The following is an 18,798-nucleotide window of genomic DNA, read 5'->3' as shown; positions in this document are numbered from 1 at the left end:
CTGCAGTTCTGAAGTCAGTGGCGTTAGGGCCAAGTCCTGATCCAGGTGGAATCAGAGGCAGAACTGCTGGTGTACTCACGGGGGCCAAGATTTAGCCCTTACTCTGGATTTACACTAGGGTAACTGAGATCAGAGTCTGGCGCAGTGTGCATATTTCTGGGTAACTTTGGGTGACAGCCACCTTGGGATGGAGACGTCATTTCATTCTCTGGGTGTAGTTCCAAGCTGTAAAGCACTGCGGGCCTGATCCAAAGCCCAGCCTCCCCTTGACTTCTGTGGCCTTTGAATCTGGCCCCACTGGTACCTCTGGTTTGTGTCCCAGCCCGGCAGGGTGCTGAGCACCCCTTGTTCCCACTGATTGTGCTCTCTCTGGGGAGCAGATTAATTTCACTGGGAGTGGTGGGTTCCTTGAACTGCTTTGGACCAGACCCTGTGGCTGGGATTTTCAAAGGCTGTAGCCAATGGGATTTGGGTGCATCACTCCCTTGGATTCCTTGAAAGTCTAATCTATGTTAATAGCAAGGAATAATGACAGCACTAAGTCCACCCAGACAGCTCCCCACCGTGCATGCCCAGCACACTGGAGTAAAGCCTGTCTGACTTTTTTACTCCTCAGCCCAAACACAGCAAAGCAAGTATCCCTCCCCGAGGCCAGCGATACCCACGGGCCCCTTTTAGAGTCCTCCAACCACATTGGAAATGTTTGTCAAAGCCTGGACAGCACTTGAATCCCTCCCACCAGATAGTTCAGGTTCCTGACTGGAATCCTACCAGCACTCCATTCCCATACAAACGGCCATACTGGGCCAGGCCAAAGGTCCATCTAGCCCAGTATCCTGTCTTCCAACAGTGGCCAATGCCAGGCGCCCCAGAGGGAATGGACAGAGCAGGTAATCATCAAGTGATCCATCCCCTGTTGCACATTCCCAGCTCCTGACAAACAGAGACTAGGGACACCATCCCTGCCCATCCTGGCTAATAGCCATTGATGGGCCTATCCTCCATGAACTTATCTAATTCTTTTTTTTTTTTTTTAAACCCTGTTATAGTCTTGGCCTTCACAACATTGGGCAGAGAACAAGCCTGAGAAATTTCAAGCCAAAGGGGGATTTTTCTGGAATGCTGTAAGTGTCCAAATAGAGCCGCAGCGTCCCCTCAGCAATAACTCTAAGCAGAGAGCTCCAGTCACCCTGCTGGCTGGGAGAAATTTCCCAATCCGTCCAAAGACAAACAGGCCATTATCGGATGCCCACAGGTGCAGTAGCATGGGATTGTCAGCCCTTAATATCACTGTCAGGAGAGAGAACTCTGGCTAGATTCTCATCTGCTACAGCCATGTCAATGTGGAGTAACCCACTGACTCCTAGCCGCCAGAAGATGTTGCAATGCAGCCTTGAAGCCCCCAGTTGGTGAGAACATGTAAGGGCAGGTTGAGTGGTGATGGTCGGGGTTCGCTCGCTCCCCCTCTACTCTCCTGGGCCTTGCGGATGGTCAGGGTTCTGTTCTCTCAGGCCAGGCAGGCTGCCTGGAGGAAAGGCCATCCCTCCTCCCGGTCTGGCTGGGCTGGTGTGAAAGAGGAACGTGCACGTGCATTGCAAGGAATTTGGTAGCTTCAATCAAAATCCTTTACCAGAGCCACCCCAAAGCCAACTTGGTACCGACGCCGCGCAGATCCGGGTGCCGCACCAGGCGAGCGCACAACGGGCTGCTGCTGCTGCAGGCATTTTGGAGAGGTCTGGCCCCGCGGGGACCTGACCCCCACCCCTCTGTCCAGCCACAGGAAATGAGCAGCCTTGTCCACTCTGCGGCAGACGCTCGGAGGATGACCTGATGCAGGCTGGATCCTGCTGGGATCCGTGCCCAGGACTTTGTCCTCAGAGCAGCTGGCCCCAGGGCTTCCGCAAGAGTTCCAGATGCTCAGCGCCTCTCCAGGGGAGGCCCTAGGTGTGGATGCTGGGGACTCGTGCACCCAAATTTTCCATCTCCGTGGGTGCTTCCTAAAAGGGCCTCAGGAGCGCAGTTGTTGGTATCAGGCCGACTCTGAGGATGTTTTGGGTGAAAGTCCTGGGCCAGCCCTGTGTCAGGGTGGTGGGAAACTGCACTGCTCAGTGGGAACTCAGGGCAGCGCTCAGGATCAGGCCGGGAAGCTCCAGTCTCTTTCATAAGAGACTAGGGCAGCAGAGAGGCAGCTGCTGAAATCACCAGCGTAAGGATGCCCTCCCCATGCAGTGGCGTGAGTCCAGGGCATGCCCTGTGCTTCACTGCGGGCACAAATGGGCTCTTTTCTGTGCGCTGGACTGGAAACCCGGCTGTGACCTAGGCCCAAACGAGACATTGCTAGGCTCCTCTGTTGGCATTGCTATGCAGCGGGGGATAACCCCGTGCACCGTCTCTTCCTGAGCAACAGCCCATCACGGTACCGGCGCAGGCTTCGGCTTCTAGCCTGCTCTGCTCTTCCCGGCAGCGAACCTCAGTCCCTGGACTGGGCATCGTGCTTAGCTTGAAACCTGCGTGTCTCTGAAAAGCAGCCCCGGGGGAGAGTGACTGAGCCAGGGCCCCGATCCTGCAAGGCGCTTAGCCCCTGCCGTCCTCGTGGAAGTCAGGAGGAATTGAGGGTGCTCCGCACCAGGCAGGATCAGACTCACTGGGCCAGATCCTCAGCTGGGGCAACTCAGTCTAGTTCCCTTCACATCAGTGGAGTCATGGCAATTGATTGGGTCCCCACTTTGCACAGGCTGCGTGGCGTGGGGCTAGTATTGGGTCCCTGCTTGGCACAGGGTGGGAGGCGTCTGGGGGTCGTATTCCCACTTAACACGATGGGGGGATGTTTCGGGGTAGTACCGGGTCACTGCTTTGCTTGGGGTCAGGGCGTGGGTTGTCCTGGGTCCCATTCATCCGCGGCTACATAGCTCTTTGTGGTACGATCTGGCCTGCGTGGAGGAGTGCCGCTGGGGCTGGCGATGTCGTCAGCGGCCTTGTGCTCTGTGCTGCTGCTCTTACAGCCCCGTCCCCGGGAGCCAGGGGATTGCTGCGAATCTCGGCTTCTGGGCCTTGTGGCTAGAGCAAAAACTAGAACACGTGACTCTGGAAGTCTCAACAGCCAAAAAGCAAACAGAAAGCCCCAGCACGTGTTACTGTTGTCTTAAAAATCTCATGGCGTCTAAACCGACCCCATGACTTGCGGGGGGACGGGGTCGAGGCTGATTGTTGAAGCTGGGGTTGGCCATACTGGGAAAGGGGCTGTGTCCTGTGGCAGAGATGAGGTCTGTGGCCTCTGACATGGCACGAGCACTTGCTCCTGGCCAGGGGATGGTATTCTGCTGCAGGCCGACCGATTTCGACTTAGGTGATACCTGGGACCCTGGTGCTACGAAAATCAGCCGTTTCAATCTTCTCTCTTTTCACCCTAGTTTCCTTACGCCGCCCCACCCCCCCAGGAGCCGGTGAAGACACTCAGGAGTTTAATCAACATCCGCAAGGACACTCTGCGCCTAGTCAAGTAAGTCCCCATTTGCAGAGGTGGGAGTTTGCATGGTCTGGCCAGGAACCCTGCTCCAGCTTGCAGCATCCCAACGGCTTAGCCAGTTAGGTGCCAGCATCAGCTGAGCAGTGACAAATCCACCCGTGAGGCAACGTCCCGAACCACCTCCAGAGGAAGCTCTGCACCTATGCATGTGTCTGGGTTAAAGCAAGGTGCACGGCGCTGGGCTGGCTGGGAGGGGATTTGGGATTGCGAGGAAGGGATCTAGTGGGACTGGGCCCTGAATGGAAGGAATAAGGGGTGACCAGAATCCCGTCTACACCTGATTGGCGAGGGGAAGCTCATGAGTAGATGCTGGAGTGGAGGAGTCAGCTCCCCCCTGGCATGGTGTGCTGAGAGCCACCCGGCATATCAAGAGGACTAAGCATGATCTTAGTGAAGCCACTGACGATGAATGGTGCTGCCACGAGGCGGCGTCCCGCAGAGAAGTCCCACCCCCACTCCTGTTATTGGACAGATGGCTCGTCTCTTGGATTTTCACCTTCCGAGCTGATCTGCGGGGTCATTAGAGGTGACAGCAGGAGCCAGACCGAGCTAATCCCTCTCCCACGGCCGGGGCCGGAACAAGCCATCGGAGCCAAATGAAATGCAGCCTTGCAGAGTTCAGACCTGGCTGGGAGAAGTACCTAGTAAAGCCAGTACCAGCAGTGCAGAGGCGAGGCCGAAGACCAGCCACTCCCTAGCCTGCCTCCCTTGCTGGGACACACTGCAACCGTTCTTTCTCTTTGCCCTTCTCTCCCTGTGTCTCTCAATGCTGATCCCCTTCCTGCTTTCCCTCGGGCCGAGAGTCCTGAGGAGGAGGAGGGAATTGTGCAAATATGTGCCTACGCCATTGCCCTGTGCAAATGAATAGCTAGGAGCCCGAGCCCCATTACACCATTGCATGTGATGTGCGCATTCAGTACCCACCTTGGACGGAGGCTGGTAGCCTGGTGAGTGTTCGTGAAGTGCTCAGAGATCCTCAGATGGCTGATGAGGGGGAGTGGGAATCGGACAGGGGGGCAAGTGTGATTTTTGTTCCATGTCGTAGAAACTGTCTCCAAGCTGCTGCTCTGTGCTGAGCACTGGCTGCTCCACTGGGATCTCCCCTGTAGCTCCATGGCCAAGCAGCAGCCACGTTTGAGACAGGCTTGCAGGTGACCTCCCAGGGTGACAAGCGACCGCAAGGGGTGAGGTGGGTTTGAATTCACACAGTCACGTACCAAGGGATTCTCGGGGCTGCGTCGTGCAGAAGGGGGTGTCCGGCTCGGACCATCTGACGAAGGGGGGCTACGGCTGAATACCTATTCTTAAAAAAACCCAAAGGAGAGAAAATGGGGGAGCGAAGCCTGAAGGTGGGAGGGAAGGAAAAGAGAAGGGGGGAGAAGGAGGGAAATGGGAGTAATCCGTGGACACCATTGGCGTGAGTTCATGGATTCTTCTCTGCTGCCCATGGTGCTCCTTAGGGGAGGGTGTGTCTGGGCCAGAAGATAAACATCTCCCTGGCGGGGTGGGGGTGTGAGAAAGAAAAGGTGAGGCGGGGGGTTTGCAAGTGCGGGCAGAAGAGGTGATTGCCCATGTCAGTGGTGAGGTGGAGCCGCTGGCCGTGACCGGCGTGCGGGGGCTAAACCTGAGTGGGCAGTGGGGCGGCCAAGGCTGCTTGTGCCCTTGCTACGGCTGCACTGGGGATTGCAGCTCCGCCTCCCATTGTAGCCAAAGGGGGCGTGTGTGGAGGGGCTGCATGTGCCCAGGAAGAAACTAAAGCCCTGGCAAAGCTGCTGCCCTGAGCATCCCTGGAGGCTCGGCTTAAAGTTGAACGTGGCCAGGTTAGCATGGGAAATGTTCTGCTCCCACCAGGCTGGGAATGTGGGGGCGTCTAAGCAGGACAGTCCTGCAAAACCTGTGACTGTCAGGAGGTACGAACCTGTGACTTCTTAAAAGCAGAGTGGAGATGGGTTAAAGGTGGAACTGACACTTGATGGTGCCAGCTTTTTGTCTCTTCCAAACTTTTATTTTTCTCTTGCATCCTCCAAATTCCCAGAGCGCACAAGTCACTCATGCAGATCGCTAACCTGCTGGGCAAACAAAGGGAGTTCTGTAATGTTCTGTATCCTGTCCATCTTGTTCCTGACATCGGCTGGATTACGTGGAATTTACTGCTGCCTTTGCGGTTATTTTTCCAATGGCTTTATTAGAAGGAAGGGCAGGAATGTGGTCTAGTGATTAAAGCAGAGGAGAAGGAGTGAGACTTGGGTTCTGGGCTCAGTTCTGCTACTGACTCATTTGCGTGACTTTGGGCAAGTCATTTCTCCTTTTTTGCACCTCAGCTTTGCTCTGTTCATTGGGGGTGATATTTATCTACCACCCCGCGGCATGGAAGGTGCTAGAAAAGGCTCAGAAGGGTGGCTGCAGTTTGTCGATTGAGTCTCAGAGCGATGGCAGAGTTAATATTCATACATCTCGGGTTTTATAGAGCATAACTGATCGAGAGCCGTTGCGTCGGGGAAAAGGTGGGCACCTCCAACTTGGCCTCAGTTGCTCCCCCCAGAGGCTAAACTGCAAATTGCAACTCAAGAATGTCAGAAGCTCTTTGCACAGTGCGGAGTTTGGCACAAAACTGGGCTCTAAATGCCGTCCAACATCTTGAGTGTACTGCTTCTCTCCTGCCGGGTGCATTTGCCTATTCATCCGTTGATGCCCCCTGCGCTGCTGCCTTTTACATCTCTGGCTGGCCCAGCCCCTGGGATAACTTTCCTCCCAGCAGCACATACGCCCAGGCATGGAGGCAGAGCCATTCAGAATGAACAGAGGCTGAGCTTGCTCTTTGAATGCAAAAGGGGGTTTCATTGCAGTGAACAATGCCAGGGTTTATAGTACAGACTCCAGAGAGCACACACAATACCTGAGGAGGGGAAACAGACCAGACAAATCCAGTGAGTCAGTACTTTGCCGTTTCATCCCAAACAGTGCAACACGAGCTTTCTCCTGAGGACATTGGGATCTGATTTACACTGATGTACATCTGGAGTGACTCTGATGTTAATGGTGTTACTTCAGATTTACATTTGAGTCACCCTCCAATCGGAGCATTGGCCATGGCACCTTTTATCTGTCTGTCTTAGAAACGTTCCTGACCCCAGTCAGCGTAGCCTCTGAGCGCCTCTCGATCTTTAATGGATGTAGCCTCACAACACCATTGGGAGCTAGGACAGGGCTGTTACCCTTGTTGTAACATGGGGATCTGAGGCATGGAGAGGCTACAAGAATTGCCCCAGGACACACACAAAGTCTGTGGGGGAGCAGGGGGTTGAATTCAGAATTCTGGACCACTTTGCTATCCATCCATCTTCCTCTATTGTCCTCTGTACTTACCAGAACGGAAAGGCCAGGCCAGACTACAGCTTTCACTAATGAGGAGTCGCCCTTCCGTACCCCTAGGGCCTGAGCCTCCTTTCTACCAGGAGCCAGGCCCTTACCTCTGTCGGGTCACTCTTTGCTAAAGCTGCTGATCCGCTGGCCTGGGTCACCTACAAATTGCCCCCTACGACTTGGAAGACTCCAGCTGTTTGCTGTCCATGGGGCTTCCATACAGGGCCCTTGTGCCTTTGGATCCAGCCCGAAGCTCAGAAAAGCCTCGGATTTGAAGCTGACTCTCTCCCCCCCCCCCGCCCCCACCACCACCAAAGCTTCTTGCCCTCGCTTGCTAGGCAGCATCCGGCCTCGCACTGGCCGAGGCATGGGGGGGATGGGATGGAAGCGGATTCTTGTTGGCGGGTGGTTGGATTTATACAATCTCTGGCAGTAAGTCCCCCATTGTTACACAGCACTGGGGACCACTTCATTCCCCTGGCAGCCTTTTAGTTGCTGGTGTTTGCTCTTCTTGGACATGGCTGGGGCTTGTTGTCCGGCCAGTGCCAGTCCTTGGATGCAGCTCACTGTGGCTCTGTCACGTAGTGGCTTTCCCAGGGGAAGGGGATGGAATCTCTAGTTTTTCCCTTGAGTGGTTACGTTGTGCTCCAGAGCCTTTCACGGGGGCATTTAAGGGGATTCTGGATCCAGGGTAAGTTCTGTCTCCCTCTGTGATTTGCCAGGTGCACAGAGGAAGTGAAGGCCCCTGGCGAGGAAGTCAGCAAAGCCAAGGTCCGCTACAATGTGGAGTTCACTTTTGACACTGACGCGCGAGTGGCCATCACCATTTATTACCAGGCTACCGAAGAATTCCAGAACGGAGCAGCCAGGTGAGAAGAGTGCAGGAGGTCCAGGGGGAGGCATTTCCTCCATAAACTGGAGGGGCTGAGCAGTGGGGCTTTCCCCCGGCTCTTGACTAGTTCAGCTTCCCGTCGAGCCAGGCCTGAGCACAGCTCTCCCTCTGTTACTGCCCAGGATGGTGGTTGCTCCACAGGGAGTGAGAAGCCCAGTGCACTGGGACAGCTCTGCCCGAGGCAGTTCCCAGTACAGCTTGTTTGGTTTTGCTGCCGTTGAAGACTAGAGGTGGGCTCCCCACACTCCTCAGCCCCGGTGTCAAGGCCTGTCCCAGACCATGGCCTCCCCCAGGAGTCCTGGCCAGCCCGGGGCCCTCTGAGGCTTTATTTCCCTCCAGTGAGTTGAGTCCTAGACTGCCTGTGTCTCATTCCTGTCCCACTCCCCCAGCTCTTGTCACCTCCACCTCTGCGCGGAGGGCACGCGAGAGAAAGGAGCCTGGGCTCAGAGATGTTCCTTTGCCGGGCTTCCCCTGACACACAAGGCTGAGGTGTGCTAAGCAAGTGGCCCCTAGTAGGACATTAGGCCTTGACGGAGTGTCCCCACCTTACCAAGGGGAGTGGCCACAGGTTGATTTCTCCCCATCCTGGATGGCTGGCGGGACATTAAAATGTGCCTGAAATACCTTTGACCCTCACAGGGCTGCCAGCCTTCAGCCACCCTGGATGGGGAGTGATGGGCCCAAACCCAGGTCTCTCACACAAGACCTGGGGGGAGGCGGCTCCTGTCTCTGCTCTTTGGGAGCACTCCTCACTGGGGTGAGCTGACGCACTGCGGAAGGGATAGCGAGAATGCCCAGCCCGGGCACTAACTCTGTTGCCCTCTGATTGGCAGCTACCTCCCCAAAGACACCAGCTTGCAGTCTGAGACGGTCCATTACAAACGAGGGGTGTGCCAGCAGTTCTGCGTCCCCTCCCACACCGTCGATCCTTCCGAATGGGCAGAAGAGGAGGTAAGCCAGCCCGGCAAGAAGCCACAAGACGGCGGTTTGTAAGCTGTTCTCGGTCAGCCACACTCGCTGAGATCTGGGCTGCCCCTGTGGGTAACTCCCAGCCATTGGCACATGCTCTGTGGTTTGGAACAGCTCCTGGGCCGTGGCAGCAGCGTGCCCGCAGCTGAGTGGGACGTGGGCAGCAGTGGCATGTTGGGAACCAGCAAAAGGTTCATCACTACAGTAAAGGAGAGGAGGAGGCTGGAAAGCAAGTCACAAAAGCCTGAGGGACCAGTGCTGGTGATGAACCAGGGGCTGGAAATCACTGATCAATTGCATTGGTTTAAAATACACAAGCTAAAGCAGGGTCATGTGGAGCCCTTCAAAGCTGCTGAACCCTGGAGAGGTAAGGAGAGCGTTCTCCAAAGCTGTAGAGCTGCCTGGCTCCGCTCCATTAGAGTCTGAAACTGGGATCATGTGTCCTTAGTTTTCAGCATGGATATAATCTGGTTTTGTAGAGAGAGATGCATCGCCTCTTGAGCTGCAGAGGTATCAAAGCGCCTTGCAGCCATATAGTCCTCCTCCTGCTGCTCATGTGGCACCTCCATTACCAGAGGTTTGCAATCATGGTAGCCCATTCCGAACAATCCTCTGCTAATCTCTTTGCAGATGGATAGTCCTTTTCATCCACTCCGGACACGACATCGTCCATCCAAGGTCTTCTTTTTACTGCCTCAAATTCTTCTGCCATCGACTTTCCCTGCCAGTGCCCGCAAACACGCATTGCCTGCTGAATCTCTTAAAATGTGCCCTGCAAATCAAATGTTTCTTTTCATAAGATCTCTGGCTAGCGTTTGCTGAGTCCCAAGCATCTCCAGTACCTTCCGTTGGTTCTGCGGTCTATCTGTCATATTTTCAAAATTCTGTAATACCAGGATTGGAAGGATTGTAGTTTCTTTCTTATCAATTGTTTGGATGTCCATGTTTCACAGCCATAATTTAATGCAGACCAAATGTAAGTTAAGAGTCAGAATTCAGTCTTCAGGTTTATGTCCCTTCTCATCTTACGTTTATTCTTCCAGAATGCCTCTTCCGCTCTTGCTATTCTGGTGCTGACTTCAGGATCCAATCTTCTATCTGCTGTAATGATGCTTCTTGAGTAGCAATAATTTCTCACTTGCTGTACAACTGTGTCGTTCACTGGCCTCATGCATGTTTTCTCAGGATCCTTGCATACGACCCTAGTTTTTTGTTGTGTCCACGTTCAACTCTAGATCATAACCTTTGTCATATTCGTATATAATTGCCACTAACTTCATCAAACTTTCTTCTGAATCAACCAACAGCAATGTGTCATCTGCATAGCAAATACTATTTACCTATTTTACTTCTTCTCTTTCTTAGATTAATTTAATCAAACACTCACGATAAATGTTGAGTAAAGTTGATATTCTACAACCTTGTCTCACTCCTCTCTTGATCTTTATTAGATTTTTCATCTTCATCTCCCATTATAATGGCTTTCTGATTCCCATATCATTGTTTTATTACTTGGAGTTCATATCCGTCAATCCCTGCAAATCTTCATATGTTGAGCAATTTGTAGTGGTAGGTGCTGTCACATGCTTTTTGGAAGTCAATGAAATAAGTGCACTGGTTTCCCAATTTCAGCCAGTCTTTCTAATGTCCGCTTCAGGTCCCTAGTAGCATTTTCATGCTTTTTCCACATTTGAAGCCGTTATTTCTTTCGCTTATTTCCTCATCTGTCTTTCCTTGTATTTGGCCTTGAACAATTCACAAAAGTATCTTAGAGGCATGAGACAGTAGGCTGACTGTTCTGTAGGCTTTACAATCCATAGCGGCGGCCTTTGGGGGGATTTGGATACACAGTGATGTTGTGACGACGTCTGGCAATTCTCCCGCCTGACACATTCCTCCTTACCTCTGACAGGGCTTTTAAGCCTGTGTCCCCGATGCTTTTTAACAAGTCAGCCAGTATTCCATCACAGCCTCGTGCTTTTCCACGTGGAAGTCTCTTTATTGCTGCCGTGATTTCTTCATCCATTATTGGCAGATAGTTGTAGTCAGATCTAATGGGGAAGAGGCTTGGGCCAAAATGCAGAGGTAATGGGCAAGGGTCAGCCAACAAGGTTTCAAGGAACCTGTGCCATGGAGGGGTGGGAAACAACCCACTCTTCATTGTAAGAAGAGTAACACAGAGTAAAAAAAACAGGGGACCTTTAACAATACATGGAACTGAAAAAGACACTGAAAATATTCCAAGCATCAGCAACTGTACGTACCCCATAAAGGAGAGAGCAGAATTAGCTGTGCTGGTGGAACCCTGTCTTTCTCACCCAAGAGAGGGGGTCGGTGCCTAGATGCTACAGTGATTGGTCCTATATGACTAAGAGAGGCTTTTTAACTCCTTCGCTTTTATGCACCAGAGAAGTGGCATGGTCTGGTACGGTCTGTTCACGGTCCTTGTTAGAATATGGTGGAGAGGGGGGAGTTTTGTTATGGGGTTGGCTGAACTGGTTTGCATGGTTAAGCAGTGACAGATTTGTAGTTGCATAGAGCTACTGAGTAAACTTTGGTGCTTTACAGAAAACTGAGGGTCATTCACATCCCGGGGCCTGGGAAGTACCAAGATATAATTGCACCATAGCAGCCTGAGAGCTGGGAGGAACTGAGAGCAGTGAGGTGCTTATTTCTGTGCATCCTTTGCTTACACCTTCACTGCAGAGAAACTTCCCTGGGTACTTCTTAAGGATGTGTTCGCTGTAATGGATCAGATCCCTAGCAGGTGTAAATCGACATAGTGCCATTTGCATCACTGGGGTGGCTCCCGCAACTGGTGTCAATTGGCGTACCTCCAGTGAAGTCAATGGAGTTGCATTGATTTATACCAACTGAGAATCTGGCTCAATGACTCTTCCTGCAATATTAACACATTTCCTTCTCTCTCTCCTTCTCTTTACAGCTGGGCTTTGACCTGGACCGAGAGGTGTATCCCATGGTGGTGCAGGCAGTCGTGGACGAGGGAGATGGTAGGAACAGACCCTCGGGCTTGCAGGGCTTCATTTCCCTAAGTCAGCAGTGAGGTGGATGAGCCTTAAGGCTCTGGTGCCCCACGCGATTTGCCCTGCACAGTGAAGTTTCAGCATCTGCTCTTGCACGTGTGTGTTGCTCCAGTCCCCTGTGCTGGTACAAGACAGCCCAGATGGCCTGATAAATGGATTTACTTTGCTCTTGCTGGAGAGAGAAAATAAAGGCTCATTATTGCTCCCTAGGCAGCAGTTTTTCAGCCTTATCCTCGAGGCTTTTGAGATGATCAGCTCTTTGGGGCATGTTATATGTTTGTACAGCACCTAGCACAATGGGCCTGGCCTGGCCAGGCTCTTTTAAATATCACTGAAATGTAAACATTAAATAACAACAAAAGGCCACATCAAGCTGGACATACACCCGGTGGTCTGGATGCTGCAGCACGGCACAGGAAAGCTACCTTATTGAGGTCAGAATATGTAGGGATAAAGTGAGACAGGCTAAAAGTCAAGTAGAGTTGGACCTTGCAAAGGGAATTAAAACCAATAGTAAAAGGTTCTATAGTCATATAAATAGGAAGAAAACAAAGAAAGAAGAAGTGGGACCGCTAAAAACTGAGGATGGAGTGGAGGTCAAGGATAATCTAGGCATGGCCCAATATCTAAACAAATACTTTGCCTCAGTCTTTAATAAGACTAAAGAGGATCTTAGGGATAATGGTAGCATGATAAATGGGAATGAGGATATGGAGGTAGACATCACCATATCTGAGGTAGAAGCGAAACTCAAACAGCTTAATGGGACTAAATCGGGGGGCCCAGATAATCTTCATCCAAGAATATTAAAAGAATTGGCACAAGAAATTGCAAGCCCATTAGCAAGAATTTTTAATGAATCTGTAAACTCAGGGGTTGTACCGTATGATTGGAGAATTGCTAACATAGTTCCTATTTTTAAGAAAGGGAAAAAAAGTGATCCAAGTAATTATAGGCCTGTTAGTTTGACATCTGTAGTATGCAAGGTCTTGGAAAAAATTTTGAAGGAGAAGGTAGTTAAGGACATTGAAGTCAATGGTAAATGGGACAAAATACAACATGGTTTTACAAAAGGTAGATCGTGCCAAACCAACCTGATCTCCTTCTTTGAGAGAGTAACAGATTTTTTAGATAAAGGAAACACAGTGGATCTAATTTACTTAGATTTTAGTAAGGCGTTTGATACTGTGCCACATGGGGAATTATTAGTTAAATTGGATAAGATGGGCATCAATAGGAAAATTGAAAGGTGGATAGGGAATTGGTTAAAGGGGAGACTACAACGGGTCCTACTGAAAGGTGAACTGTCAAGTTGGAGGGAGGTTACCAGTGGAGTTCCTCAAGGATCAGTTTTGGGACCAATCTTATTTAATCTTTTTATTACTGACCTGGGCACAAAAAGTGGGAGTGTGCTAATAAAGTTTGCAGATGATACAAAGCTGGGAGGTATTGCTAATTTAGAGAAGGACAGGGATACCCTACAGGAGGATCTGGATGACCTTGTAAACTGGAGTAATAGGAATAGGATGAAATTTAATAGTGAGAAGTGTAAGGTCATGCATTTAGGGATTAATAAAAAGAATTTTAGTTATAAGCTAGGGACGCATCAACTAGAAGTAACGGAGGAGGAAAAGGACCTTGGAGTATTGGTTGATCATAGGATGACTATGAGCTGCCAATGTGATATGGCTGTGAAAAAAGCTAATGTCGTCTTGGGATGCATCAGGAGAGGTATTTCCAGTAGGGATAAGGAGGTTTTAGTACCGTTATATAAGGCACTGGTGAGACCTCACCTGGAATACTGTGTGCAGTTCTGGTCTCCCATGTTTAAGAAGGATGAATTCAAACTGGAACAGGTACAGAGAAGGGCTACTAGGATGATCCGAGGAATGGAAAACTTGTCTTATGAAAGGAGACTCAGGGAGCTTGGCTTGTTTAGCCTAACTAAAAGAAGGTTGAGGGGAGATATGATTGCTCTCTATAAATATATCAGAGGGATAAATACCAGAGAGGGAGAGGAATTATTTAAACTCAGTACCAATGTGGACACAAGAACAAATGGATATAAACTGGCCACTAGGAAATTTAGATTAGAAATTAGACTAAGGTTTCTAACCATCAGAGGAGTGAAGTTTTGGAATAGCCTTCCGAGGGAAGTAGTGGGGGCAAAAGATCTATCTTGCTTTAAGATTAAACTCGATAAGTTTATGGAGGAGATGGTATGATGGGATAACATGGTTTTGGTAATTAAATATTCATGGTAAATAGGCCCAATGGCCTGTGATGGGTTTTTACATGGGGTAAGATCCAAGTTACCCGGGAAAGAATTTTCTGTAGTATCTGGCTGATGAATCTTGCCCATATGCTCAGGGTTTAGCTGATCGCCATATTTGGGGTCAGGAAGGAATTTTCCTCCAGGGCAGATTGGAAGGCCCTGGAGGTTTTTCGCCTTCCTCTGTAGCATGGGGCACGGGTCACTTGCTGGAGGATTCTCTGCTCCTTGAGGTCTTCAAACTACAATTTGAGGACTTCAATAGCACAGATATAGGTGTGAGGTCTTTTTTAGGAGTGGTGGGTGAAATTCTGTGGCCTGCATTGTGCAGGAGGTCAGACTAGATGATCATAATGGTCCCTTCTGACCTAAATATCTATGAATCTATGAATCCTGCAGCCACTTCATGGAAACGGAAAAAGGGAGGGGTTTTTAATGAACGTAAATGACTGATCTTCCCTGGCCAGGAGCCCTCGAGTCTTTGAGGTCAATATTCACTGACCCTAGGTGGCCCTGAGTGTCCTCTGCCCTCATTGAAATCCAGGGCGTGCAACACTCTGCAGGATCAGGCCGTGTATGGAGACAGCTGGGGGTGTTGTAGGCCCTCCCCTGACCCCGTCTTGCAGCATTTATGTGGCACTTGGGGCTGTCAGGGAATTCGTTCTGAATCCAAGGAAATGCATTTCCCCTGCGCTCCAGCTGGGACCCCCTTATCTTGCCCTATAAATATTTGTCCTCTGTTTTGATAAAGGTCACTCGAGAAGGCCGTTACACTTTCTCTAGCCCAGATAAGGACCCTGGGCAGGGCTCAGCTTTCCCCTGGGGAAGTGGATGGTTCCTGGTGTAACAGCAGCAGCTCTCATTGGGAGCACAGGCCAGGTCACCACCAGCTCAAACAGGCCAGGAACTCTGCCTGGGGGCTCTTGGTAGGAACCCCGCTCCTGTGGAAGATTTGTCTTGGGTGCCAAGTATCCGACATGAGCCTTTCCCCTTAGCCCACTGGAGTCTCTCCAGACTCTCAGGAATTGCCTGACGAACCCAGGCTTCCAGAGCTGCCTTGTTAGAAGCCTGGGGGAGTACCCTAGGTGCAATGGAAGATGGGTCCTTTCGTAACCCACACATTCCTGTTCCTTGTGAACCTTCCAGTTTGCAGCATGAAAAGATTTGGCCTCTCTCAGAGACCGTTCTTGCCCAGGGGCCAGTATGGTCTAGGGAGAGTCAGTATGGATTAGGGGACTGGGAGCCAGGGACTCCTGAAGTCTAATTCTTTCTCTGCCGCTGACCCGCTATGAGTCAGTCACTCAACTTCTTCATGCCTCCGTTTCCCCATCACAAAGTTGGGATACCCAACCCAACCCAGCAGGCAGTACCCCTGCCCCAGATCGGCTGAAAGTGGTGTTCTGTATCCCACTCCTGCAATGGGCGCTGGGGCAGTGACCCGGATTCCCAGCTGCAGGGCATCCCTTTGACCTCTCGGCCCTGCCCCTTTTGTGTCTTGCAGAGCACCTCGGCCACTGCCACGTACTGCTGGCAACGTTTGAGAAGGTGAGTGTTGAGTCTCCGTCAGGTCCATGTACCGTACAGTCTGGCTTTCCTGTCCGGTGGAGTGGGCCTGTTTAACCCCTTTCCTCCCAGCGTGGATGGGACAGCAGCACACACAGGACAAACTGCCATACGTGGAACTCAAAAGGCAGACACCTAACTCTGGGTTTAAGCCCCAGGGCAAAAAACGATCTAACTTTTGAGGTGTCGAGCCCAATATCCAGGCTGCTTATTTATTATTTGCCTGAATATTGATTTGAGACCTTAACTTTGGACACTCAAGTTGGAAAGTTTCGGTCACAATGCCTGATTGATTGAAACTGCACTGGAGGGGCCTTTGTGTTGCATATTCCTGTGGTACCTTTCTAACTTTACTATAGTTTAATAAACTGGTGTTTGCCTACATGGAGAAAGAGCAACCTTGAGATAAGACCAGCTGGTTAATGGAGAATCTGTTGGACCGATACATGGTTAGGCTTGGCCGAATTCAGGTTTTATTTTTTTTAATCATTTTGACAGATAATATTGACGTTTATTTTTAAGCATTTATTTCAGGTTTTATCAATGTAAATTCACACCGTTGTGCAAAATTAGGGGGTTTAAACATTTTTATCTATTTATCCAAATTTTCACGACTGTGGGAAGTTATCGGGGCGGGGGTGGGGCAGACGATGGGGTGGCTCAGACAATAGTTATTTAATTACAGTGGACGTTGAGATTCAAAGAGTTAAAGCTTTACAACCATTAAAACACAAATGGTCAGCATCACGCGTCCAAGTAGCCTTCAATCAACCTCTAAGAAGTTCTTAAGCAGCATTTTTCTTACTTTGCTTCTCTGTACATTTCCAGTATTATCAATGGCAACTTTTTTTCATCAGTTTGCATGTGTGGTGAAATAACTGACAACAATCTAACCCCGCCAAGCCTAGCTACAGGTGTCACGATATACAGCATGTGATAAATACACCACAGCTCCCTTCCCTCCCTCTAGCATCTATGGTTGCTTTGGATTAACTTGGAGTACAATTTCCTTGTTTCCAGCATGCAGATGGTAGCTTTTGTGTGAAGCCCCTCAAGCAGAAACAAGTGGTGAGTGTATGTGGGGATGGGGCTGGCTAGCACTGGCCTGCTCCTGGGCGCTGAGGGGTAGTTGTTCCTTGCTGGTGGGCTGGCCTGGACGGGAGCTTGACTCCAGGACGGATTGCGGGCCTGTTAGGATCACTAGTGCGATGAGACGCCCCCTTCGCAGCCTGCAGCCAGCGTAGGGCTCTGGGGGTGGGGAAGGGGTCCCTCCTCATGTGGTGGGGAATGGGAAGGCTTAGAAAGAGGCCGTCCCAAGGAGAGTATCTGAAATGAGCTGGCATGGCGGCACCAGCCTAACTCCGCGTTGCTCGTGTGCCTTCCCCGTCTCGGTGGTTTGCAGGTGGATGGAGTTAGCTACCTCCTTCAGGAGATCTACGGGATCGAGAACAAATACAACACGCAGGACTCCAAGGTAAGGGTGTGTCCCCCAGGGGGCGTGGGGGTGCAGGTCCTGGGAAAGCGGGGATGCCCTCCTTAGTCGCCGTTCTCTGTGGAGCACACCTCTCTTGTGCTGATTCTCTTTGAAAACCCCCGTTTCTCTGCTCTTCCCCTTAAACTTAACCCAGTGACTGTTCAGCGCTCTCAGGAGTTGGGGGTTTATAAAACAGTGCGCTGGCCTTGGCCCAGCACTGCTATTGCTCCACGATGGTACACTTCAGCTAGCCCTGCTGCTCCAGTTTTCGGTTCCCCACGCAGCATGGCCAGTGCCCGCGGCAATCTCAGGCTTATCCCATCTTTGCAGCGCTCCAGACTCCGTCACCCTCCTCTTGCTCTGGTCCAATCCTGGACCCACCTTAATGCCTTTTCCACCCAATAAGCACTAGGGTGAGATCTCCAAACTCGTGTTCAATAAGGATTTGAACCAAGGCCCTTGGAGGTAAAAAGCCCAAGTACTGACCCTCTTTTCCATGGGCCTTCCTGTTCAATTGTCTCTCCACATAGGGCTGCAGGGACCCTATGCAGTGAATCCCTGCCTGTCAAGGGCCCAAGCTGCTATGGAGCTGGTGCAATGCTGGATTGGTGGGAGCTGCACAGGGAAGCCCCAGGCATAGCTCCTCGGGGCTCCCTGCATGTTTGGGCAGCTGTGGGTTAAGGGACTGGGGTGGGCCAGTTGATCCACCACTCTGCAGATCTGTGAGCCATTCACCCCTGCAGAACAGGTGCGGCCAGGGCTGCGGCAGGCTCCCATTGCAATAGCAGCCACTCCAAGGGCCAGGCTTTCTCCCACTGCAGAGCCCCACTGTGCCAAGCCCAGCTGGAGAGGCTCATTCTCTCTCTTCCTGCCCAGGTGGCTGAGGACGAGGTGAGCGATAACAGCGCAGAGTGCGTGGTCTGCCTCTCGGATGTGCGGGACACTCTGATTCTACCCTGCCGCCATCTTTGCCTCTGTAACACTTGTGCGGACACCCTGCGTTATCAAGCCAACAACTGCCCCATCTGCAGGCTGCGTAAGGCTCTTTTCGTATCCCGTGGTGGAAGAGGACTGATTCCTATGGGGGAGAATTGGCGGAGGGAGCACTGTCCCGAGTTGTTTTACTCTTTAGCTTGGGAAGATCTATCTTGCACATTCTACACATTGAGTTCAAGCAAGACAAAACTCTTAGCTTCACCCAAACTGCTCATATGATGACTCTGTACATGGAGTTAAGATTGGCTGGCACTGGCCTTTTCCTAGGGAATGAGAGCAGTTGCTCCTAACTAGTGAATAAGAGCTGGCTGGCCTGGAATAAGGGCATGAATCTAGGAAGGATTGAGAGTCTATTAGAATCACTAGTGCATTGACAGACATCGTCATCTGCCTGGTGTTAGAGGTAGCTCCATGGGAAACCCTTTTCTATCGTTTTTACAGCACGATTCCTAATTTCATTTCAAGAAATTTTGCACCTGCATTGTTTGTGCGTTTGTTTTTGTTTTTTTTTCAAAATTTTGTGAAATGAGGTTTTGGCATTGATAAAAAAAAAAATACCCAAATTCAACATTTTTGTGGGTGCAAATTCTGAGGCAAAAATCTTTGTCTGACTGAAACTTCCAAGTTCAGAATTTTGAAAATGTTAGTGGCTCCTGCTTGAAAATAGACCCGTCCTGAGTAATGAACAAGTTGTTTTTT

At 50.8% G+C, this 18,798-nt stretch overlaps 1 protein-coding gene across 5 annotated transcripts in view; it reads left to right on the top strand.

The window, feature by feature from the left end:
• Positions 1 to 18,798, top strand: part of RNF157 (ring finger protein 157) — a 79,390-nt gene that overhangs the window by 37,117 nt on the left and 23,475 nt on the right. For all 5 annotated transcript variants that reach the window (XR_012154781.1, XR_012154782.1, XR_012154783.1 and 2 more), the window contains exons 3-10: positions 3,411 to 3,499; positions 7,612 to 7,758; positions 8,615 to 8,732; positions 11,695 to 11,761; positions 15,568 to 15,611; positions 16,650 to 16,697; positions 17,032 to 17,103; positions 17,980 to 18,139. Coding sequence is in view for 2 of the 5 variants with exons in the window: in XM_073310595.1 (XP_073166696.1) it covers positions 3,411 to 3,499; positions 7,612 to 7,758; positions 8,615 to 8,732; positions 11,695 to 11,761; positions 15,568 to 15,611; positions 16,650 to 16,697; positions 17,032 to 17,103; positions 17,980 to 18,139 (745 nt within the window). In the remaining 3 variants the exon portion in view is untranslated. The remainder of the gene's footprint in view (positions 1 to 3,410; positions 3,500 to 7,611; positions 7,759 to 8,614; positions 8,733 to 11,694; positions 11,762 to 15,567; positions 15,612 to 16,649; positions 16,698 to 17,031; positions 17,104 to 17,979; positions 18,140 to 18,798) is intronic.

Source organism: Lepidochelys kempii, chromosome 14, assembly GCF_965140265.1.
Source record: "Lepidochelys kempii isolate rLepKem1 chromosome 14, rLepKem1.hap2, whole genome shotgun sequence".
Taxonomy (NCBI): domain Eukaryota; kingdom Metazoa; phylum Chordata; order Testudines; family Cheloniidae; genus Lepidochelys; species Lepidochelys kempii.
This window is presented reverse-complemented; position numbering and strand designations above follow the sequence as displayed.